The 24,424-nt window shown below is 59.1% G+C and overlaps 1 protein-coding gene across 1 annotated transcript in view; it reads right to left on the bottom strand.

Moving 5' to 3' along the window:
- PPP1R37 (protein phosphatase 1 regulatory subunit 37) overlaps positions 1-24,424 on the bottom strand; it is a 37,792-nt gene that overhangs the window by 6,470 nt on the left and 6,898 nt on the right. Inside the window, exon 2 of the mRNA XM_019979576.2 lies at positions 701-798. Within this exon, the coding sequence (XP_019835135.2) occupies positions 701-798 (98 nt within the window). The remainder of the gene's footprint in view (positions 1-700; positions 799-24,424) is intronic.

The following is a 24,424-nucleotide window of genomic DNA, read 5'->3' as shown; positions in this document are numbered from 1 at the left end:
CAGAGACGGCAGCCCACCAGGCTCCCCGGTCCCTGGGATTCTCCAGGCAAGAACACTGGAGTGGGCTGCCATTTCCTTCTCCAATGCATGAAAGTGAAAAGTGGAAGTGAAGTCGCCCAGTCGTGTCCGACTCCTAGCGACCCCATGGACTGGCCTTAGTCATACAAAAAACAGAACCTGCCCACCTGTCTACACACCTCTGGACAGTGACTCCTCCATTTATAAAAAGCAGAAAGCCTAGAGGGCAAAAACCCCAAGCTGCCACCAGGGGGCACTCCTGGGAATGGGACTTGGGCAAGAATTGAGAAACGGCTTGCTTTTCGTATCTGCAGTATTTGAACTTTTTAAAAGAAAAAATATACATTATTTTTGTCATTCAGACTTCTAACTTTCATATACATGGCTTTTCCCCTGAGGAAGAGAACTTATTTGCGGAGCAGATGATTCTTGACGAGTAAGTTCCTACTTTATATATTCTGTACTGTTTAAATATTCATGAAAAGCCTGACTGGTTTTACCACTTTTTTAAAAGAGGATTTTCAAAGATATATTTACACTAGCCCTTGGCTGGCCGGCTAGGCTGGGGAGGGGGAGTGTTTTGTGTGCCCTCTCTTGCTTGGGGCAGACACCACGGGCCCAGAGGATGCTGGAGGGCAGCTTCACCCCAGGGACCACCCCCACCCCCAGTCACCTGGCATACCTGGAGCTGCCTGAGGAGTTTGGGGATCTGTCTGCAGTTCAGCTTCTGGCAAGCCTGCTTGTAGGCACCAATAATCTCGTCCACGGTCACATTCTGGGCTGCAGGCAAAGACCCAGGCAGGTGACTCTCCACACCCTGGGCCTCACTCACCCATTCCTACCACTGGCCTCTGCCACCCCCTCCCCTCTCAACCTCCTTCCAACAACCCACTGAGTTCAGTCCTGCTGTTGAAGCCCCTTGCTGTGACTGCTACTCTGGGGACATGTCTCCCGGCGCCCCCAAACCAAGTTACCCCATCCTCCCACACCTCCCCAGAGCTCCCCAAACACCTTCACATAAACATACAACTAATACCACGCCATTTTTCTACCCGTCAGCTACTTCCTCCACTAGACTGGGAGCCCCTGCAGGACAGGACTGGGGCTCTCTTGGTCACCCCCAGGGTCCCCAACACCACCCAGCACAGGGCCAGACCCAGAGCAGATGTCTGATTTGTGGTTTCCTTTGAATGAGAGAATGAGGCCACACTCGGACCTTATGAGGATGTTGAGCTCAGAGAGGTGAAGCACTTTGCCCAGGGTCACACAGCTGGTGAGTGGTGGAGCCGGAACTCAGCCCTTAACGGCGATGCCACACGGCCTCTCAGATTCCTCACTCCTGAAACTCCCTCAGCACCGAACGGGGCTTCCTGTGCCCCAGGGACATGGCAGCAGTCGGAGTCCCTGATACGGCCCTGGCGCCCCAAAGAGGCGGACAGTGGCTCCCCAAATGAACGAGGGGTGCAGCCCAAACCCAACCTGCACAGGCTTGTCCTTGGGAATCTCGGGGCCTGCCACCACGCGGAAGGTAGGGCTAGCCTTTCCATCTGCAGAGATTTGCCTTTTCTGGACACTTCATACAAATGGTGGTAAACAGTATGTGGCCTCTGGCGGCCCGCTTCTTTCTGAAACGGAACAGTTTTGAGTTTCGGCCCCTTTGCAGTACGGAGTAGTAACTGTCCAAGTATGCATTTTGTTTAGCCATTCGCCAGGTGAAAAGACCAGTTTTTGGCTGTCAGAGCCTGGATTTTGCCCAGGGGCAGCAAGGAGTGCAGGAAGGAAGGGCTCTGAGCCAGGGAGGCACAGGGTCAGGCCCGGGTGCAGGGAGCCAGCAGCATGGAGCGGACATGGGGGCTGCAGGGTGGGTAGGGGATGGGCCTGCGGGAGCCCCTGTGGAGCTTCTGGGCAGGCATTTCCAGGGGACGCTCCCTCCAGCCATCACTCTGGCCAGGAGCCCAACATCCTGACCCTATCAAACAGCACCATGACTTCTTGGGGAGGAAACCAAGGTCCAGGGAAGGAAAGCTGCCTCCCCGGGACCAGGCAGCTGGTCCAGGCAGAGCGGAAGACCTACTCCAGAACTCTCTGTTTTGTTAGGTAGGGATGGCTGGAGGAAAGAAGCCCACAGAGGCCCTGGGCTCCCCAGAGCTCAGGCTCCATCCTAGACCCCTCGCTTCTTTCTTGGGTGGAAGTGGGCAGCATGGAGCTTGAGAGAAGCTAGCTGTAGGTGACCAGAAGCCTCCCCCGTGTCAGCTGCCCCCGCTGCCATGCCATCACGTGCCTGGTGTCTCCCAGCTCTGGGGGAGAGGGGACTGGCACTGGCCTGTCCTCAGGGAATCCGCCAAGCAGGGGGCCACTGACCACCCAGGGGGTCCATGAACTTGAGAAAAATTGCCTCTTTAGTTTCACTAGCTGAATTGTGACGTAGTTTAGCATTTCCTTCTTAGTAATGTAAGAGGCAAAAAAGAGAAAAGAAACACTCTTTAGCAGACCCTAACACTCTGTCATCAATAGAAACGGCAGATGTTTTCACATCACATAACAGTTACTGCAGATCCTGAATGCTCATCACTGCTTTGGGAGTCGTCAGAGCTGCTGCTACGTCCTGTTATCTCATGTGTCAATGAGGATAAGTATAAACACTATGTAATGATTTTAAAGGTATTTAATAAACTGTACTTTAACTGGTACCCTTTATAAGTCCCGTGTTTTGCCTTTAAGAATCGCTGCTCCATGGGGCTTCCCAAGTGGCACTAGTGGTAAAGAACCTGCCTACCAGTGCAGGAGACATCTAGAGTCGGGAGTTCGATCCTTTGGTCAGGAAGATCCCCTGGAGGAGGGCATGGCAACCCACTCCAGGATTAAAAAAAAAAAAATCGTCACTCCAAGAAAGTGTACACAGGCTTTACCAGATGGCCAAAAGGCAAAAACTGCTCCCTGGGATCCACTCCCTTCAATAATGGCCCCCAGGCCAAGGTGGGGTTGGTTTGGTCACCTCAGATGGGGATGAAGTAGGGACGGGGTACACATGGGGTTGTTAACTAGCAGTTCTCAGTACCCTAGACAGTCTACAGGAAATATAAGCCCTTAGCAACCTCTCAAATTGCACTTGGTCCTTTAGGTGTCCAGCTCCAACACCACTTCCTCCAGGAAGCCTTCCCAGACTGCCTAGGACTTCTGGCTCCTGATGTCCCCTGAAAGCCTACCCACTGGGCTGGTCTTTGCTCTGAGAGGCCTCCTGGTGAGTCTGAGGGCCAGGGTCTCTGACCTTGCCACCTCCACACCAGCCACAGGTACCATCCAGCCACTCCTCCAGTGAGGCACCCGCAGGGTTTCAATGCCGGTACAGCCTCATACAAGGTCACTGCCAGGGCTGGGGGAGGCAGCACCTGCCCACTTGTGTGCAGCAGGGGAATCCGAGAGCAGGGGCAGGAGAGATAGACAGGCTCAGAGACCTGGGGCCCAAGGCCCAGAGCAGCTGCAGACAAGAATGACATCTGAGGGCTTCCCTGGTGGCTCAGTGGTGAACAATCTACCTGCCAACGCAGGAGACGCGGGTTCGATCCCTGATCTGGGAAGATTCCACATGCCGTGGAGAAACTAAGTCTGTGCGCCACAACTACTGAGCTTGTGCCCTAGAGCCCAGGCGCCCCGACTACTGAAGCCCACGCACCTAGAGTCCCTGCTCCGTCACACGGGAAGACACGGATGGCAACGAGAAGCCCACACACCACAACCAGAGCACGCCCCACTCGCCGCAATCGGAGAAAAGCCTGTGTGCAGCAGCGAAGACCCAGCTCAGCCCAAAACGGGCAAATACAATAAAATTACTTTTCAAAAAGAATGGTAATTGCATATTGTCATTTTCCTCTGATGCTGAGACACACATTCCAGGGGGGGGCAGCAGTGGGCTGAAACACTGAGAGGAACAGAAGCGGGGTTCGGCCTGAAGGCCCCCCAGCCCCGCCTGGCTTTTCTCAGCAGCACCGCCAGCCATGTCCCCAGGCCTGGTTGGTCACCAGTGGGCACGTGTGAGTGTCAGGTGGATTGGGAAGGACCCTGAGGTCATCAGTATGTATGCGTATTTCATGCATTTATAAGAAAAAGGAACTATTAAATCAAAACCAGCATTTTGCATAGATTATCAGTGGAAATAAATGAGAAGAAACACATTCAAATTTTTTTAATGAACCAGTGAAAAAAAAAACAAACACAGTAAGGAAATGGCAGTACAGGTGGTTCAGAGAAATTACATAGAGCATTTACGCAGCACTTCCGCTGTGCCAGGGGCCACCCAAGCACTTTACAGGCTGGGGGGCTGGCCCGGGCGCCAGCTCAGGACCAGCCCCCACACACTTGCTCATCTGTGATGCTGTGACGAAATCATCAAGGCCCCACCTCGGGTCATCCGCCCTCGGCTTTTCCAGCCTTAACTGAACCACAAGGCCGCTGTGAGTCAAAGGGCCCGGGCCTCCAGCTGCAGCCAGGCACCCAGCCAAGCAAGCGGCCCGGGCGAGCTGGGGTGAAGAGGACAGCTCACACGGTGAGGTCACTGGCCACCACGGCTGGGCCGGGCTGGGAGGCCCGAGTCGGAGCCCTGCCCCCAGGTTCCGAGGGCATGGCTGCAAACTGGTGAGGGCCCAGCTCCAGCCTGAAGTCGGGGGGCCTGGGGCCTGGCTGCCCCCCGCCCCCGTCAGCTCAGGAAGGCCCTGCCTGGACGCGGCTCACTGGAGACGCGGGGTCTCGCAGCGTGGTTGAGCATGGGCTCCAGAGCCAGAGCGCCTGGGGCCAAGTCCTGGCTCCCAACTTAAACCCTGTGACTCTCAGCAAAACGACGTAACGTCTGCACCTCAACCACCCGACCCTGAAAACGGGGCCGAGCGGGACTCCTCCCAGGGTGAGTGTGGTGACTGAGTCAGCACAGTGCACCCCTCAGACCAGGGCCGAGCTCACGCTTCCGAGTGCTCCTTGAAGCCGGCTGGCCGTCACTGCCGTATTTTATCTCCACACTGGAAGGCGGGGACCCAGAAGAGAACAAAGCACCTGTTGAGTGACGGAATGGTTGGTGAGGCGTGTGCGAGGGGGACGTGCCTGTGAGTGTGTGTTTCCAGCTCCCAAAGCCACGGCTGCCAAGGTCTGATTTGGGCAGGGGCTGGTGTAAGCAGCCGTCACAGAGGAGGGGGCGGTGCGGTGAGGGGCGCACCCCCGGGCGCCGGGGGTGGGATGCGAAGAGGTCACTGCTTCCGCTAAGAGGACCCATGTTCCGATCCTTGTCCTGTGAGGCTGTGATGAACACAATGACCTCTTTTCCTCTCTGAAAGGGACATGTGGAGGGTCTCAGGAGAGAGGGACATGAAAGCACCCACCACGGAGGTGCCCAGCACAGCGCCTGGCTCAGCGGGAGACACAGCTGGAGAAAGGTGATGATGGTGGCCACGGCCACCACTTCCAGGCATCGGGCACTTACTCCATCTAAGCCACCATGCTGAGCACTTTCTATGCCGTTTCATTCTGCCAGCTGCGTGACCTTATGAGACTGGCAGTTACACTTCTACTTTGTAATCAGGGGAAGCAAGCTCAGAGAGGGCAAGCCATCTGTCCAAGGTCACGGAGCCAGGAGTGGCCGGGCTGGAATGCACACTCCAACCTGTCCTGCTCTGTAACTGAAACACAGCTCCATTCTCACATGACCTGACGGGCCCAGGGGGAGACAGGGGCCGGGGCGAAGGTGTGAGCTGTGGGGAGCGAGGCCCGTGTGCAGCTGGCGCCAGTCTCCCAGGAAGAGGCTGTGGGGCAAACGAGACTGCTCCCCCACCCCTGCCGCACAAAGGGGCACAGAAACCCGATGCCAGGCATCAGGTGACGGCCGAGAGGGCTCTCTCCTCTGCACACAGGTGCAAAGGCACCCACAAGAGGCAAGGACGGGGTGGGCACCAGGGGGCGGCGGTGGCTCAGGCCACACCCCTGCTAGCCTGGGGCTGTGGTCACCCCAGTAGGCGTCAAAACCAGGAAGCAGCAGTGAGGGTGGGGGCGGTTAGGACAGGGGGCTGAGGGCCAGTTCTCACTCCTAAGGCTTCAAAAGCAGGTTGCAGACACAGATGAGAGATACAGAGAGCAGTGGGCAGTGGCCCTGGGGAGCGGAGAGGTGGGACAGGGTGGGAACAGGCTGGGCAGGATCCAGGGCACCAGGAGAGGCTGGGGCAGGGGGAGGGGGATGGGGACCCAGTGGGCCTCAGCGAGCACTCTGCTTTCTGCACGAGACAGGAGCCACCAGGCTGGTTCAGAGCAGTGTCAGGAACAATCCGAGGTCTGGGGAGGACTGCATCTGCAGAGACCAGGGCCGGGGAGCGGGGAGCCCCTGAGTCCCCTAACAGGGAGACTGTCAGGACTGGCACCCAGAGCTGAAGAGAGAGGCTGAAGCTACTGGGCAGCCCGGAGCCAGGGCCTGGCCAGCGCATCTGTGGAGCCCACCCTCAGAGGGTCCTGTCACGCCCTTCCTACCCCAGACAGAAGGGCACCATCACCATCACCCTGCCCGACAGAGAGGAAACCAGAGCCTCACAGCAGTAAGGTCACTGCAGTGACCAGTCCTGTAGGACACCCAGGCTCTTGTGGTCCATGCCTCGACGTCTGGGGAACACCATCTTCACCCACCCAGGCCACTTGGGCTCACACCTTCAGGGGGCACCAGGCCAGCAGCCCCTGGGAAGGCGGTGCGCCAGGTGCACAGCCCACCCCCACGGTGAGGCTGCCTTGTCCGCGTCCCCCGCCCCGCTGCCCCAGGCAGTCAGCACCCGGGCCCCACTGCCCTCATGATGCCATCCCCGGGCCCCAGGTGGGACGTCTGCATTACCTCCACGTCCTGCTGTCCTCCCCAGAGATACCCTGTCCGCAGCCCCCTTTCAATGACTGGCCGGGGACAGGGGGATGACCCCTGCAGGGCTGTCAGGAAACAAGACCTCGTGTCCCCAGGGGTGGACGAGGTGGCCTCCCACTTCTGGAGCAGCCACTCCGGAATCCACCAAGGGGAGAGAGCCTCCCGAGGATAAAGCCCACTTGGGAGAGGTGAACCCAGAGGAAGAGAGAGACATAGGATCCAGCGAGGCCAGAAGTCAAGCTAGTCAAGGCTGCTCAGATCCAGAAGACAATAAAATCCCCCTTCAGCCTTCAGCCCCTTGGAGTGAGGCTTCTAACCCAGAATCCCCACTTAGACATCATCTTCGTATTCGTCAGCCCACACCTCCCAGGCCTGGGCCTTGCCAAGCTGTGTGCTGGCACTGGGAGGACAGGGAGGGCTCGGACGGGGGGCTGGGGGGGGGGGTCCCTGCCCTCCAGGGGTTCTTATTATCTGGGGGGAGGAGTATGCAGTCCATCCAGGGGGGCCCTCTGGGGGCGCTGTGCATGCTCTGGACTGAGCTGGGACAAGATGGAGGGGAGCTAGGTCTCAGAGACCCCCTTGAAGACTTGCTCGTGGACCCCCGCACCCCCGCCAGCAGCGTGCTCCAGCCACACTCAAAACTCCTTTCCTTTTCCAGAAAGGCCCAGGGCTTTACCTCACCTCGTTCTTTCCCTCCTCTTAGGCAGGACACTCTCATTTCAACCCTCAGCTCAGGGGACCCCTTCTCTGGGCAGCCCTCCACGACCCACCGCTGGTCAGGCTCCCTCCCCTGGGCTGCACACACGTCCCCTGCACTGTCCCTAACAGGGCCAGGCGCAGAGAAGGCACCGTGACAGGGTGAGGGGGAGAGGCAGGCGACGGAGCACACGCCGGGCCACCGTCCCAGGCCTGGAAGGCAGACAGCGCCTTCTGACATCGTGGGGCAGGGGGTTGGCTCCATGCGCAGAAGAACACTGAAGAGCCTGGAGGGAGGCAGGCAGGATGCCAGGGCCCAGACGGCCAGAAACGCCCCGTGACCCGCCATGGGTAGGCATCGTCACCCTGCCTTCCAGGTGAGGCCGCAATGGGAAGTGACCTGCCCAGGGGCGCTTCTCCAGCAGGAGGCAGAGGTGGCAGCTGGCCCCGTCTGCGTCGTCCACACCCTGCGTCTCCGGCCGCCACGCTGGCTCCTCGGCTGGGGAGGGGGCCTCGTCGAGTTCTCCCCGCCACCCCTCGACAACGGCCTCCGCCAGGCCAGTCCCCAAAGATGGAAACCAAGGTTCGGAATCCTTCCATACTCATTCTCAGAATAAAGAGAAATTCGAATGAAATGCAAGTACACTGACGTTTTTCAGATAGGCCGACCCCCACGAGCTAGACAGCACCCGCTGGTGAGGTGGGAGGCGGGCGCGCCCTGAGGAGCCGGTGTCCGCAGCAACAGGCACAACCCCTCTCGACAGTAACGTGGCTACATCAACCGACCAGGAGGCCAAAAGGCAAGCGCGTGTGCCCTTTGCTCCAGGGCCTCCACTCCTGGAGATCCTTGAAAGGTGCGAACTTGCATACCTAACAGGTTACTACCCACGGCGCGGAGCAGAAGAGTGTGCCGGTGAACACCGCCTTTCACGGACAGTGCTCGTTGTTAGAAAGCAAGCTAACCCAGAGACGGAGCAAGGGACGCCGCCCAGGAATCAGAGCGTGAAGGCCTTCCTGGCAGCCTCCGGAGCCTCGCCCTGTGGCGGGGAGCCTCCTTTGGCAGGGAGTGCTCCTCTCCGAGTGTCACGTGCTGTGTACAGGGCTACAGGGACCGCAGTCTCGTCCTGCACTGGGGGAGATGACCACTGACAGAAGGTGGCTGGCTGAGGCTGAACGCCCCTGCCAATTCAGAAACAACTTAGAAGAACGTATGGGGGGATGGTGGGTATCTAGGATTCGCTGCAAAATAATGGGGGCGAGGCAGCCTGAGGGTCAAGACTGGCCACATACGGGTCGTTACTGAAGCCGGAAAGCGGGTTCATCATACTCCTACAGTTGCTATGTCGGGAGACGTCCATAACGAAAACCTAAAAGGGGGACGGAAAGCAGCTGCTCAGACCTGGTGGTCCACACAGGCCCCAGGGGCAGTATTTGGGATCGGAAGGAAGAAGCTTGAGGGAAGCCAAGGCCAGCCTTTCACGACAACCTTAATTACACAGTCAGGTCTGGCCCAGCAGGTGATCAGCCAATATGGGCTGGAGGAAGGAAGGGAGGAATACAAAGCCGGGCCTCAGACCCAGACGGAGGGCTGTCACGGGGAATCTGAGGAACATGGTGGTGAAGTGGGGAGACCGAGGGCTCCAGCACAGGCCAGCTGATGGCAGCGTCCCTGAGTTCTGCACGGAACCCGCTGATGGTGACAACCTTCACGTGCCTTAGCTGAAGCCTCACAGCACCCCTGGGAAGGGGAGGTGATCAGGCCCCCAACCTAAGACAAAGAAAATCAGGTGCCAAGAGGAGGCGACACCCGAGTGAGCACACAGGACGCACACTCAGGGCCTCCTCTCACAGCCGGGCCACTATGGCCTCCAGAGTCTGCCGAAGTCAGCTCCATGGCTCTGCGTCCGCCAGGAGGAAGCGTCCTCGGGTGCCTGTGCCCACGGCGGTTACGACCCTCAGGCCTTGGCCCCCGCCAGGCCGGGGGCTCCCCCAGGACCCAGCCACAGAGTGCTCTGGGGGCTAGGAGGTCCAGGGCCAGGATGGGGGAGTGACAGGGCCCAGACAGAGCAGAGGGGAGCAGCAGCCTTTGCTAGGACGACTTCCACCAGCAGGGGTTTCTAGCAGCGCAGCTGGCTCCAAAAAAAGCCTGTGACTCCTCAGGAAAAATGAAGGGACACGGTCATGAGTTATTCTTCCCGATGACGAAGCACTGGGCTTCCTCCACCCCTGCCAGCCTTTCCGTAGCTCAGAAGGACCAAGGCAGGGAGGTCACGCCCAGGCTGGAAGCGCTAACTTTCCCAGCAGAGGGTGCCCATGTCGCCACTGCTGATGCCAAGCTCCATCCTTCCTGGAGCTGCACCAGCACCAGGGGCCGCCGCCTGTCACTCCAACCAGCCTGGTCTCCTGGGCCTTCGCTTGGATGGGCCCTTCCTGTCCCTGGCAGAGCTGAGGCGGGGCTGGGGAGATCCGCAGGGGGTGTGTTTGGGTGTGCACCTTCAGAAACATGGTGAGCATGTGCGGGGAAACTCCAGCAGGTCCCCCAGGAAAGGAAAACCCTCCACCTCGCAGTCTCTGTCCTTCGCAGACAGGCAGGCACATAACGAGGCATGGTGACCACAGTGAGGAACCGGCCGGACTCTGGCACTTTTAGTCTCCACGGCTTGTCCCTGCGCTGGGACTGAGGCTGCGACTCCTCAGCCGGGACAAGGCCCCCGACTCGATCCTGCAGTGGTCTTTCCCCCATCCCCGCGCACATACCTCTCCGGCCGACCTTGCTTGTTTCTGCCTCTAGGTCGGCAACTGCTGTTGCTGTGGCTCAGAGCGCTCCCCTCCCCACACCCCCTTCCTAACTTGTCATCCAGGTCTCAGCTCAAATGTCGCCACTTCTGAGAAGCCTCCTCTGGCCCCTTTCTAAATCAGCGCCCCACACCCGTATTCTCCACCATGTCCCTCTGCGGCCTCACGGGACGCACCCCAATCGGTATCTGTTTCCTTGTTCGCTCTCTGTCCTACACCAAAGGCTCCCTGAGTCTAGAGACATCACTGCGGCAAATGAATGACTCGCTCTGTGAATAGCACGAAGTCTCTCTTCCTTTCTCCCCAGAGAGCCATGTGACGGGGGTAGGAAGCCACACTGTGCCCTGGACAGGAGGCCCCTCGGGAGAGGCTGGGCCAGTCCTATCTTCTCAGACCCCGGGCCCCTCCCCAGGCCTGTGAAGGGGCCACGATGCCCACAGTTTCCTGGGTGGTAAGTGTGGTCTTCCCTGTCCCTCCAAGGAGGGAGGCATCATGACTGGGGGAGGGGAGGCAGGATCAGGGACGCCAGCTGCAGGGGGTGGGCTGCGCTTATGCAACCAGCCAGGAGTCCCAGGCCAGGAAGAGGGAGGGCCCGGCTACTCCACCCGTGGACCCGCATAACCTTCCAAACCGCTCGGCCCATCTGAAGATCCTGCTACAGAAACATGTGCAGTCTGAAGGTGCCGGAAGCTTTCTAAGTCACAGACGACTCAGCTCGGCCCACCGCGGAGCCTCCCCCTCAGCAGGAGCTTGATGAAGCTCCAGGGCGCTCTAGGGGGAGGGGGAGGTCACGGGGCACGGTCACACGGGGCACACTAAGGACCCACGCGCCAGCCATGTGATAGGCCACTTCTAATTCGAAGGCACTGCTAACTCACTGCAGCAAACACACTCGGACAGCACCTTGACTGCTTTCGGCAACCAGGTGAGGGCGCATTTACTTCCCAGGTGAAAAATGAACCTGAAGCGGGGAAGTTAAGGAGCCCGCTCGAGGTCACAGAGCCCGTGGGAGGAGCTGGGGCTCAGGCCTAAGCAGTCCCACTCCTCAGTCCTGGCTCCTTGTTTCCTGTTATCACTTGCTTGGCTGCGGCGGGTCTTAGTCGCAGCACACAGGATCTTCCTTGTGTCACGCAGGCCCACCTGCTCTGTGGCACGCGGGATCTTAGTTCCCCTGACCAGGGATTGAACCCGTGTCCCCTGCACTGCAAGGGGGATTCTGAACCCCTGGACCATCAGGAAGTCCCCACAACCGTTGCCCTTAACCACACCCGACACTTTCTGTCCACAGCCACAGTCTGGGCTACAGTACACGCCACCTCGAGCTTTCCAGAAGAGGAAAGCGAGGCCCAGGGAGGCAGGGTACTTTCCAAGGACATGGCCAGGAGAGAGAGGTGCGTGCGGCAGGCTCAGGGTGGGGGTGGGACAGTCCGAGCTTGTCTAAGGTTCCTACCTAAGCCTCGTGCTGACCCACCGGCCGCGCCCCCTCTTCTCTGCGCCAGCCCTGGGCTCCCATCATCCTCCCGCCCCCAAAGTGGGTCTGTGGTGGCGGGGCTGACTTGTCTCTAGCCTCCCTGGCGGTGCTGTGTGCCCAGCACACGTGGGTGGGCACAGAGCTCAACGCCCGCTGAGGCTGAACCACCAAGATGACACGTCCAGCCCTGTGGTGGGTGGAGCCGCAGCACGACCCAACACAAGTGCCCACGACGGGCCCTCTGACTGCGCGCTGTCTCCTGGGGGGGGGTGTGTGCGTGTGACACTGCGCGCTGTCTCCTGGGAGGGGGGGTGTGTGTGCGCGTGTGATACTGTGCGCTGTCTCCTGGGGGGGGGGTGTGTGCGCGTGACACTGCGCGCTGTCTCCTGGGAGGGGGGTGTGTGTGTGACACTGCGCGCTGTCTCCTGGGAGGGGGGGTGTGTGTGCGCGTGTGACACTGCGCGCTGTCTCCTGGGGGGGGGTGTGTGCGCGTGTGACACTGCGCGCTGTCTCCTGGGGGGGGGGGGGTGTGCGTGTGACACTGCGCGCTGTCTCCTGGGGGGGGCGGTGTGCGTGTGACACTGCGCGCTGTCTCCTGGGGGGGGGGGTGTGCGCGTGTGACACTGCGCGCTGTCTCCTGGGGGGGGGGGTGTGCGCGTGTGACACTGCGCGCTGTCTCCTGGGGGGGGGTGTGTGCGCGTGACACTGCGCGCTGTCTCCTGGGGGGGGGGGGTGTGTGCGCGTGTGACACTGCGCGCTGTCTCCTGGGGGTGTGTGCGTGTGTGACACTGCGAGCTGTCTCCTGGGGGTATGTGCACGTGTAACACTACGAGCTGTCTCCTGGGGAGTGGGGGTGTGTGTGCACGCGTGACACTGCGAGCTGTCTCCTGGGGAGGGGGGGTGCGTGTGCGCGTGTGACACTGCGAGCTGTCTCCTGGGGAGGGGGGGTGTGTGTGCGCGTGTGACACTGAGAGCTGTCTCCTGGGAGGGGGGTGTGTGTCTGCGCATGTGACACTGCGAGCTGTCTCCTGGGGAGGGGGGGTGTGTGTGCGCGTGTGACACTGAGAGCTGTCTCCTAGGGAGGGGGGGTGTGTGTGCGCGTGTGACACTGCGAGCTGTCTCCTGGGGAGGTGGGGTGTGTGTGCGTGTGTGACACTGCGAGCTGTCTCCTGGAAGGGGGGTGTGTGTGCATGTGTGACACTGAAAGCTGTCTCCTGGGGGGGTGGGGTGTGTGTGTGTGTGACACTGCGAGCTGTCTCCTGGGTGTGTGTGTGTGTGTGTGACACTGCGAACTGTCTCCTGGCAGGGGGAGGGGGGTGTGTGTGCATGTGTGCCACTGAAAGCTGTCTCCTGGGGGGGTGGGGGGTGTGTGTGTGTGTGACACCGAGAGCTATCTCCTGGGGGGGTGGGGTGTGTGTGTGTGTGTGTGTGTGTGTGTGTGTGTGTGACACTGCGAGCTGTCTCCTGGGGGTGTGGAGTGTGTGTGTGTGTGTGTGTGTGTGTGTGTGTGACACTGCGAGCTGTCTCCTGGGGGTGTGGAGTGTGTGTGTGTGTGTGTGTGTGTGTGTGTGTGACACTGAGAGCTGTCTCCTGGGGGGGTGTGTGTGTGTGACACTGAGCACTGTCTCCTGGGGTGTGTGTGTGTGTGTGTGTGTGTGTGTGTGTGACACTGAGAGCTGTCTCCTGGAGGGTGTGTGTGTGTGAGACACTGAGAGCTGTCTCCTGGGGTGTGTGTGTGTGAGACACTGAGAGCTGTCTCCTGGAGAGTGTGTGTGTGTGAGACACAGAGCTGTCTCCTGGAGTGTGTGTGTGTGAGACACTGCGAGCTGTCTCCTGGAGTGTGTGTGTGTGTGTGTGTGTGTGTGTGTGCACGTGCGCGTGCGTGTACATGTGACTGGTGGCTCTCTGCCTTGTGATGTGAATCCACCTTCTTGACCCAGAACCACGCAGGCCGGTGCAGAGGGCATGGTCTCTGGAGGCAGATGGCGCGTCTGGCAGTGTCTTGTATTAGGCGTCTAAGGAGCCCAGGTCCCCTTCTCTGAGCTGTCCCCAAGCCCCACGAGGCTGACCCTGGCCCTCCCAGGCCCCACTTGACAGGAAGGATGTGGGATTTCTGCTCAGCCTGCATGACCACCAGGATGGCCAGTGACTGGAGAGAGGAACGAGTCGGCAGCGCTGTGGCCCGGAGAGCCGGGGCCCGCTCTTCCCATAGGCTCCGACCCCCAGCCCCGCGGGAGCGCACAGAGGCCTCTGTGTCCTTCCCGTGAGCGCCTTCATTTACCTCACGCGGCCCCAATGGTTTCCCACCAGACCCCGGGCGCCGCAGGACAAGGCCCTGGTCTCTTTCTGGTCGAGTTTCCTCTCCTGGAAAACGGAGCCAATCACTCGCGCGCGCTCTCTCTCTTTCTTTCTCTCTCGCTCTCGCTCTCTCTCTCGCTCTCTCTCTCACACACACACACACACGCACGCACGCACGCACGCACGCACGCACGCGCACTTGCAGGCTTCTAGCAGCAGTAACTGAGATCACTTGGGGGACGTGTTTGGCGGGAGGCTGGTGCTGGGAGGCTGGTGCTGGTCGACCGGCCGGCCATCAGCGCGGCCCCGAGCTGACACCTGGAGAGTGAGCGGAGCCCTGGGCAAACAAAGGATCAGCGCTGCCCGGAGGCTCCTTGGGCTCTGCCCGCGGGCCAGCTGCGCACACCTGTCCCCCGCCACCTGGCTCGGAAATACTGGTCGCACCACTCCTGCCTGCCAGGAGACAAATATTTACCCAGGGTTGGGCACCTGAGGGCACAGGAGTGAAGGGACGGAGGAGGACCCACAGGGTGGTGGGACGGGGAGACCAGGTCAGCCACGCAGCTCTGCGCCAGCCCCCTGCCTGCAGAGGGGAGACGCTGCTCCACTCCCAGTGGGCCGGGTGAGCCGGACTCCCCCCTCTGCATCTCACCGTCCCCCCACGCCTGTGAAATGGGGCAACAACGATCCACCTACCCCGAGGGACAGGGTGTGGACAGGGCCGGCTGGCGCACGGACGGTGTCAGCGCTGCACCCGGCACTGGGCGGGCGCTCTGCCAACACCAGCCACCGCAACCCTCGCAGTTACTGATCGACGGCCCTGCGCAGCCCCCACCACTCTTCCGGGATGCCTGGCGCCTGCCTCGTCCACGTCTGTGAGGCTTGCCACAGCCTCCCAGTTCTGCCCTCTTCAAAGGAACGCGCGTGCCAACTCTTAACTCCCACTCCTCAGCAAGGCAGCCCTGCCCAGCCCACCCACTGGCCGAGGAGGCAAGAGCCGGGCGGCAGCTCCTCTCAGCTGCCCAGGGCAGAGGCCACAGTCCCTCCTTCTGCCAGGGGCCCGAGTTTAACTCCGCGTACTGGATACTGGACTCCGTTTCTCCCTTTAATACCACCTGCCTCAAGGGTCAGTGTCTCAGCAGCAATTCAATGGATCCTTCACTCAACACCTGCTCTGTGCTCCACCCCTGGATGGTGATGCTGGGGACACAGCATTCAAAACACCTCTGATCCCTGCCTCCACAGGGGAGACAGCGCAGTTCCCAGACAGTGATGACCCCAAGGGGGCAGGACTAAGGCAGGAGGGCCCAGGAGTGCACCTAACCTGATCCGGGGATCAGGGAGGGCTTCCTGGAGGAGGGGCTACCTAACAACACTGGTCACGTGAGCACAGGGGCTGTGAGTCTCATTCACCATCTCATCCCGGAATTTAACATAACTGCGCCTGGTCCATGGCAGGTGCTCCATCTACTGAAGAAAAGAAAGCAGGGGTGGCGGTGAGGAGACCCAGGGCGGGTCTGAGTAGGAGTTTGCCAGGTAAGGGAGGGAAGAGCCACTTGAGAGGGCTGGGTGTGATCATGTACCACTGCACAGCTCCAACTGCAACCAGCAATTCTACTCCGAGGTCTGTACCCTGGAGAACTTCTTGCTCACACCCCAGGTGATGTGTACACAAGGTTGACGGCTGCGCCAGTGTGTCAGACCAAAAGCCAGAAACAGCTCAAGTGTCCATCGAGGACAATCTAAGGCAGAGCCATGTGATGGAAGGCTCAGGAGCATCTCCATGGATGGAAGTGAGAAATGGAACGCTGAGGGGAAAGGAGAGCCCCGGGTCTCCACTCATGACACACCGTCATTCTCATAACACTCAGAAACAAGCAAAACCAAACTGTATTTTTTCATCATACATGCACACATGATAAAACTTTTTTTTTTTTAATAAAAGAGGCATGACAATCACATCCTGCAGGGTAGCAGTCATGGGTCTCTGGGCTCCATCCACCCTCCCACCCAGACAGAGCTGAGTTAATGGTAATGTTCTCAGCCCTAAATTGGGAGGTAGGCTCACGGGTCTTTATTATACTACACTTTAACTTACGTGTATGGTACATGCATAGTTTAAATGCCGTGAAGAGAACTTAGTAACAATAATTTTAAAAGCAGAGAGAAGGAGGGAATCCCCTGGTGGTCCAGGGGTTAGAACGCCACGCTCCCACTGCAGGGGGCACAAGTTCAATCCCTGGGCTGGTCTGGTAGGGGAACTAAGATCCCATAAGCTATTCTCTGCAGCCAAAAAAAGCACAGGGAGGGAGAAGTGTGTTGCAGCAAAGGGAACAGCACGTGCAAAGGCTCAGAGGACAGAGGACTGAGGAGCCTCTGGGGAACCAAAAGTCACGGTCAGGGTCAAGTGAGGTAAATAGGCAAAGGACCCAACACAGGGCTGCGGGTGCTGCGGGGCCTGAGAACGGTCTGCAAATCACTCAGCGGCTCCCTGCTTCCCATTGCTCCCACTGACTGAAATCCTGCGTAGGCAATGGGCCCAGCTCAGGGAAGGGGACCTCTGAGAAAGCTAAGGGCCACCGGGGGACAACCAGGCCGGCTATTTCAGGCTGCCTGCCTCAGGCTTCTGGTTGGGGCACCAGATGGCCAGCTGGACTCAGAGGCAATAGGGACTTTAGTTTGGAATTTTAAAATCCAATAACTGTGAGCTGTTTACTGGTACAATGAAGGCTCCAGGGATGGACACTGAGTGCCTGGAACTTCTCGCTGCCCAACCTGACTTTCCTCCCCTATGAAAGGTGAGCACCGCCAGGCCACGTGGCCTCACGAGGTGTGTCTGGGTGCTAAAGGACATGTTCATTCATTCTTTATCAAACAACCTGGGCTGGGCAGACAACAGAGCACAAAACAGATCCGGATCCCTGCCCTCGGGGTGTGACTGTTAGGAAGGCAGACAAACAATCGCACAAATATAAGTGACAAATTATAAGCCAAGAAAGCCCTCAGAGGAAAACACAGGTGATGATCACTTAGACTGGAGGGAGTAACCGGGAAAGGCCTGTAGAGGGAGGAACATTTAGGCTGAGACCTAAAAGACGAGTTACGAGGCAGAAATTCATTCATTCCCTCAAATGTTTCTCGAGTGCCTCTCGAGTTTTGGGGCCAGGTGCAGTTTGAAGTGAACGCAGTGAACGCAGCCTTGGACCATCCCCTCCCAAGTCCCTTCCGATGGAAAAGGCAGACACAAGACAAGGAGTGGGTGTCAGCAGACAAATGGTAACCCCATGGAAGCTGGGGAGAGCCTCTCAGGCAGAGGGAGAGCCAGCACAGAGGCCCAGCATGTAGACGTTGGAGGAGCGGGGGGTCTAGATTCCTGGGGGTGAGGCAGACTGGATGTGCCAAGGGACAGGGCTTCAGTCACGTTCCGCACAGGGCCATGACCTCAGCAAGTGACGGATGGCGCCAGGTCACCAACTAGGGGCCCCACCAGCTTCGCCGGGTGGCTCGGCCTGGTGCTCAGCGAACAGCGGCTGCAGGTGTGTTTCCAGGAGAACCTCTTGGGCACCTGCTATCCCCTCTGCCCGGGCCTGGCCGCCACTAACACGACCCCCCTCCTCCTGCAGTGCCACCAGGGCCCGGACCAGGGCCCGGGCCAGGGCCACCACCCCCCACCCACCCTGCCCTCTCTGCTACAGAAAGCCAGCAAAAGAGCAAAGGCAACAGGGACTCTTTTTAAGGAGGCTCCCCTACCTCCAGCTTTCCAGCAAGGCCAATGATAAATGAGGAACAATATATCTGCACACGATGTAATGCCCAAGAGTGGATATCTGAAATAGAGACACAGGGCTTACAAAACGTCCCAAAACAAAAACGGGCCCAGCACACAAAGAAGCAACTAACGCGGTAACAAGAAACAAGTTAACTAGTAGTTCAAGAAGGCTCATTAAAACAAAACACCATCTGGGCACCAAGACACCCAAATGCAAGTATTATTCATTTATTTCTTAAAAAAAAAAAAAAAATCAAGAGATACAACCAAGTGCTGTCCCTCGAGGCTTCCAGACCTTTGTGAGCACAGACTGTATATGAGAGTTCAAAGGTTCCTACCCTCTGACCTGGTAAAACCACCTTCTAAGAATTTCTTCTGAGAAAGCTCCCTGTGACAACAGAAAAATTTATGGACAAGGCTGAACGTCGCTGCATTATTCATGCGGCTGATAACTGGAAAGGGCCTAAATGCTCAGCAACGCGGAATGGCTGGAACAAATTACAACAGCCTGACGGTGGATTTTAATCATGCTTTGTTAAAAAAATAAAAAAGGAAAAGTGAAGTGAAAATGCAGGACATTCAAGTGTACACCCAGGCTCTGCCCAGTTTTATTTTTACGCGTTTGTGGCACTGTAACTTAGCCATTGAAGAGAAGGGAAGGAAGTGCTCTGGCATTTCACGCTGACGATATTCCAGGTGGTACGTGTCGCTTCTGATAGAGAGTCTTGCATCCAGAATATATATAGAACTCTTACAGCCCAACCAGAAGACAAATGATCCCATTTTAAAACAGGCCAAGGATCTGAATAGACATGTCTCCCAAGAAGACATACAAGTGCTGAGAGGCATGTGAAAAGATGCTCAACACCATCAGCCGTCAGGGAAACGCAGATCAGATCCAAACCACAGTGCGATGCCCAGCGCCCGCAGGGGTGGCTGGGATCTAAGGGCCGGACAAGGAAGGGAGGATGTGGCGTGAGGGAGCGGAAGCCTCGCCCGGTGGAGGGGAGAGCTAAGTGGGGCAGCTGCCCGGGAAAATGGTCTGACAGTTGCTCAGAGGGTTAGAGTCGCCAGATGAGCAAGCAGTCTCACAGAAATCTCATAGAAAAATGAAAGCCTGGGTCCGCACACAAACCTGAGCGTGAACATCCACAGCAGCACTGTTCATCACGGCCAAAACGCGGAAGTGACTCAAATGCACATCAATGGATGAAGAGACAAACCATCCACACGATGGAACGCTACTCGGCGATAACAAGGAATGAAGCGCGGGCACAGTCACGACGTGGGTGAACCCTGTGAACACTGTGCTCGGCGAGAGGAGGCAGACACAGGAGGCCACGGGTGGCACGATTCCACTTCCAGGGGACGTCCAGAAGCTACCAAGACAGAAAGCGGATCAGCGGCGGCCCGAGGGGGCGCGGGAGGGGTGCTGGGATTCCCTGCTAAGGGGTTCAGGGTTTCTTGGGGCGGGGAGAGGAGGTCAGGCAATGAAAGGTTCTAAAAATGGACTGTGATGACAAACGCACCATTCTGGGAAAAACTGAACTGTACGCTTCACATGCGTGAAATGCACGTGAATTACATCTCAGCGGAGCTTTGTAAAAAAATTCCAGATGGTAAGCTTAAGAAGTGATTTTCATTTTCTTCTTTCGACTTTCCAAATCTTTTTTTTTTTTTTTTTACAGTGAACGTATCTTATTTGTAAAGTCAGAAAAGAATCAAAGTAAGGGGTCTCTCCCTTAGTAACAACCATCCTGAGCTTCCCAGCTCCCCTCACCGACCCCCACTAAGGGGATGAGGAGAAAGCCGAGCCTCGGGCAGGACTTGCTCAGCTACCCTGTGGGCTGCAGATGGCATCTCCAGTGCCCCAGAGCCCAAACCCTCTCTTTTCATAATAACATCAGGCGGGGAACCCAGGGGCACAACAAGGCAGGTCTCTCAGCTGCCCTCCTCAAGGACGTGTCACTCTGCCCCTCAAAGCAAGAGAGGTGGCTGAACAGCAGCAGGAGCCATCCTGGGTGCCAGGCCACCCCATCCGGCCTGCTGCGTCACGTGTAAAACCAGGACGATAAGCCTCCACCCTGGATAATCCGGACGCGGGAAACAGGGGCGGAGCCTGCACCAGCCGGGATCCTCACGGCTGGGTGGTCAGTGAGCACAGGCATTTGGACCCAACAGCTGGCGGCCGCCCAGCAAGTCAGATGGCCCTGCCCTCCCCCGCCCCCCGAACTCACCGGCCTGGGGTGTCTGCTCAGGACCAGCCAGGGTCAGACTGCTGTCAGACATGCGGGCTCTGAGCAGGGCTCCACGGGGAGCTCTATCTCTGGGCTCTGCCCACACCAACCCCCCAACTCCATGCTAATGGAACGACACTCACCAAGCACAGGCTCTGTGCTGCTGGACACAGCAGTGACCAGGACAGCCCAGCCCCGCCCTCCTGGGGCTCGCAGTGCAGCGGGGAGACAGCAGTACAGCAGGGGAGCCCAGAGAAGCTCCACGCCGCAGACCCCGAGGGCTGAGCCCAGGCCTGGGGGGCAGAGGACCCCCAATCCCCATCCCAGGGAACACAGCTCTTTCTAGTCACTGTGATTAAAGTCAGGACGCCAATACCCCAAGGAGAGAAGGGGGTCAAAGGACAAGGAGTGAGGTGGAGGCCTGAGCTGGGAGGGGTGGGGGGCTGGACCCCTGACAGTTTCCACCCCGTCCCGGGACACGCCTCATCGCTGGCAGGCAGGGAATCAGGCCACCTGCCACAAAGGCAGAGAGGCAGACCAGTCACCACAACCTGAGCTCTCCTGCCCCGCCCACCGGCCTAGAAGGTCCTGGCACTCCGTTCCCTAACTGGTGGGGGTGACCCGTGGACAGAGACAGGGAAACACACGCGGTAGGAAGGGATCTCAACACCCCCTTGCTGCATTGAAAGGCAGTGCCATGGCCGAGGACCCACAGCAAGCCCACAGCCACGACAGGCCTGCCACTTGAGCCGCTCGGCCGACCTGCACTCCCGCGGCTCTGCGGATCTGGCGGGGGACACGCGCGGCAGACTCGGGGCCCTCCTCCTGTCCTGTCCTGGGCTGCAAGAGGGCGGGGCCCGCCTCGTCCCTGAGGCCTAGCACCACCTGCCCTTCCTTCTCTCAGTGCCACATGCTGGGAGCACCAGAGGATATGGGAGCACCCAGCCAAAGCCACCCCCGCCCTCATGATGCTCACGGTCAAGGACGCAAGAGTACCTTCCGGCCCACAGATAACCAGATCGCTGACCTTCTGGGGGAACCAAGTGAGAGAGCCAGGAAAGAAGGGTTTGCTGGTACCTGAGGACAAGCTAGAGCCGTGAGAGCAAGGCAGGCATTCCAGGACAGGATGAGGGGAGCGCCCAGCAGGCTGGAACTGAGAAGAAGCCACCGCACTTGAGCCCAGAGAGCACGCAGGCAAGGGGGGGCCCAGCCACGGTCAGTGAAGGCAGCAGGGGCCGGCCTCGCAAGCTGTTTTAGGGCTCCCGCGTTGGGTGTGAAAGGCAGTGGGGGGAAGGGGCCGTAAGCCTGATGTGAAGAAACAGGGCTCGCTTCCTTGGGAATGGAGAGAGGACATGAGCAGGGAGGGCAGTCAGGACTCCGTCACCTGGTGCACAGTGGGGAGAGGCGGTGGCAAGGGATGAACGAACGGACGGACGGACGGCAGCATGGACAAACGATCCAAGTGACCCCATGAGCATTTTTCTTGGCCCCTGCTCCCTTTCGGACCCCCAGCTATTCTGAGGCCCAGTCCTGGGTTAGGGGCCCGAGGCTCCCGACCTGGGGCGCTCGTCAGCAGGCCTACTGAGCTCCGAGTCCCTGTGGGGCCTGGGGGTGCTCACGCGGAGCCAGAGGGAACAGATGTAGTCTCTCGCGGTGTTTCTGGGTCCAGTGGGGGGAGATGGACCCAAACAAGTAACAGCAGCATGAGGAGGCACCACAGGAACCCAGGAGAGCAGAGCAGCGCTATCTGGAGACGTAGTGTCTCCAGTGCGGGGAGGTAGGGCAGAGGGAACCGAGGTCTGTGGATTAGACTGGGGGGCCTGGGGGGTGGGGGGCAGACGGGGATGGACACCGGCTTGGGAAGGGCTCCCCACAGGCTCAGGGGCGCAGCCTCTGTCCTGTGGTGAGGAAGGAGCCCTGCCTGGGAGGCTTCTGGGGAACAGAGCAGAGGGTGAGCCCTGTTCCCTCTGGTTCGAACACGGCTCCTCCCTTTACTGTCTGTGTGGCCTTGGCACCCGTGAGCCTCAGCTTTCCTCTTCTGGCTGCTGTGAAGATTAAATGAGTAAACGCACACGAAGAGCTTAGATCACCCCACCACGGTCGTCACCATCATGGCCATCCCAAAGCCTGACCCTCCGCAGGGTCACTTTCTTCCCTGGCGGGGACCGGGGGCTTCCATCTCCCAGCAGGCCCGCCCTGCCTCCCCCCACCCGCCCCAGGGCTCTGAGGAACCCAGGGGGTTCAGCTGTGAAGGTGCTGGCTTCGCACAAAGGGGAGGGCCGCAAGGAACACCAGCAGCTCCCCCACCACACGGCTGATGGCAGCTGGCAGGAGGCTACGGCTATGGGGAGATGGAGGGGTGGGCGTGGAAGTGGCTCACGAGTCTGACCCCAGCGGGTTCCCACCCACCCAACCGGGTGGGATCCGACAGGGCCTCCGCAGCATCAGACCACAGGGCTCCCACCCCAGGCTTCTGCAGGAAAGGGAGAGGGCGTCAGGCAAGTCACATGAGCCGAGCGGCTGTCAGCAGACACTTTCAAACCACCACCCCCACCTCGAGGCAAAGGCTCTAGAGCTGCTGCCGAGAATAAGAAAGAGGGTGAGAATAACTTTATATAGAGTGCCCACTGGGCACCTGCACCCACCACGACCCGCCAAGGGCAGGGCTGCCGAGCAGCTCTGGGGACACTCAGGGAAGCTAGACCAAGCCGGGCTCTGCCCTCGTGGAACTGCCTTCCCAAGTGGGGAGAGAACATAAGCAAAGCACGATGGACAGCGGTCCTTCCTGGGGCCACCCGGCCTTGGAACCGCCTTCCGGGAAAGAGGACCGCTTCTGCCTGTCCCACCCTAACTGAAGCACCAGACCCCCACCTCCTGTTGCAGCTCCAGCCCAGCCAGAAAGCACTCCCAAGAGGGAGCTGCCCTAACACGAGCACGGCCCGGCTCAGGGCGGGAGTGATGGGGGCGGCCCGGGAGCAGTGAGGTCAAAGACCCGGCATTCTCACCAGGTCTGTGGGGGCTACGGGGTGCTCCTGGCTCAGAAGGCTGGGCCTGGGTCCCCACCAAGAGTCAGGAGGCTTCAAAACAGACTCCTCTTCTGCCAAAACGGCTCCACAGACGAGCACACTGTGACACAGAGAGGTTTTGGGACGTGCCTGCGTTCACGTGGTGGAACTCACAATCGGCCCAGGGTCTCGGGCTGGTCAGTCTGCTCCCAGAGGGAGCCGGGGCAGGCTCACCAGGACACGGCCCCATTCTGCTCTAACAAACCCTGACTGCCTGCAACAGCTAGTTATCAGTCCAGTCGCCTCCCAAGTTTCTCAATCCCCACACAAGAGCGGGTACTGAGGCAGAAAAGCCAGGCGACCGCCTCTGGACAGAGGGCAGCGGTGGACTGGCACCAGAGTGCCCTGCAGCCTGGGGCCTGGGCTGCCTCGTGTTACTACAGCTTCACAGAAACGGGGAGGGGCCACTGGGGGCTCCATGGTCTCCTTCTGGAACCTGCTGGGCCAATAGTCTAGAGTTCAGAATTTCCTGATCTTAGAAATCACCACAGGATGGCCTCCTCTATTATGTTAGACCTCAGTTTTTACAGCTCTCTGGATCTGGGAAGTGTGGGACCTGGGGGACTTTACAGGTAAAGCCAGTTGCTGAGGTGGTACGGGGGAGGCCCTGCAAGCACCCAAGTGCACGACGCCCCCACCCACCACCCCACCCCAGGGTAGGGGGCACGAACTACGCTTGGGGCGGGCTGGAGCTCAGAGACCCATGGGGAGAACACAGCAGTGCAAAACCTTCTGGGGAGGGAGAGGTTCAGATAAATCTGGTGATAAAATCAATCAAACAAATGCAAGCTCCTAGCCACCACAGGGCTTCACGAGGCCGAGAGTCTCAGGCCTGCTGCCCCAGCCTTGTCTCAGCTTCTGCAGGCCGCTCTCCCAGAAGGTTCTGCTGAAAACAGGGGGCAGGCCCCTTCTTAAAGCCTGCTGGCTCCCTGCCACCCTCAGGCTAACAGGGCCCACAAGGCCCCACCTGGGTGGGTGGTCCCTCCCTGCCTTCTCCAGTCTGGCCTCTGACCCTCCTGCCTCCACCTCCAGACTTCTGACTCTAGGAAAACTGGCTTTTTTCTCCTCCTAGGATGGGCCTCACTGGCTCCGCCTCCAACCCGCTGCACTTCTTCCAACTGCTCCGCACCTGGCTCACTCCAGTGATTTCTTTAAGCCTGAGACGGCCCCTTCCTCTAAGAAGCCACCTGTGCCTTG

Source organism: Bos indicus, chromosome 18 (assembly GCF_029378745.1).
Source record: "Bos indicus isolate NIAB-ARS_2022 breed Sahiwal x Tharparkar chromosome 18, NIAB-ARS_B.indTharparkar_mat_pri_1.0, whole genome shotgun sequence".
In the NCBI taxonomy this organism is placed as follows: Eukaryota; Metazoa; Chordata; class Mammalia; order Artiodactyla; family Bovidae; genus Bos; species Bos indicus.
The sequence above is the reverse complement of the archived record's forward strand: the minus strand, read 5'-3'. Positions and strand labels throughout refer to the sequence as shown.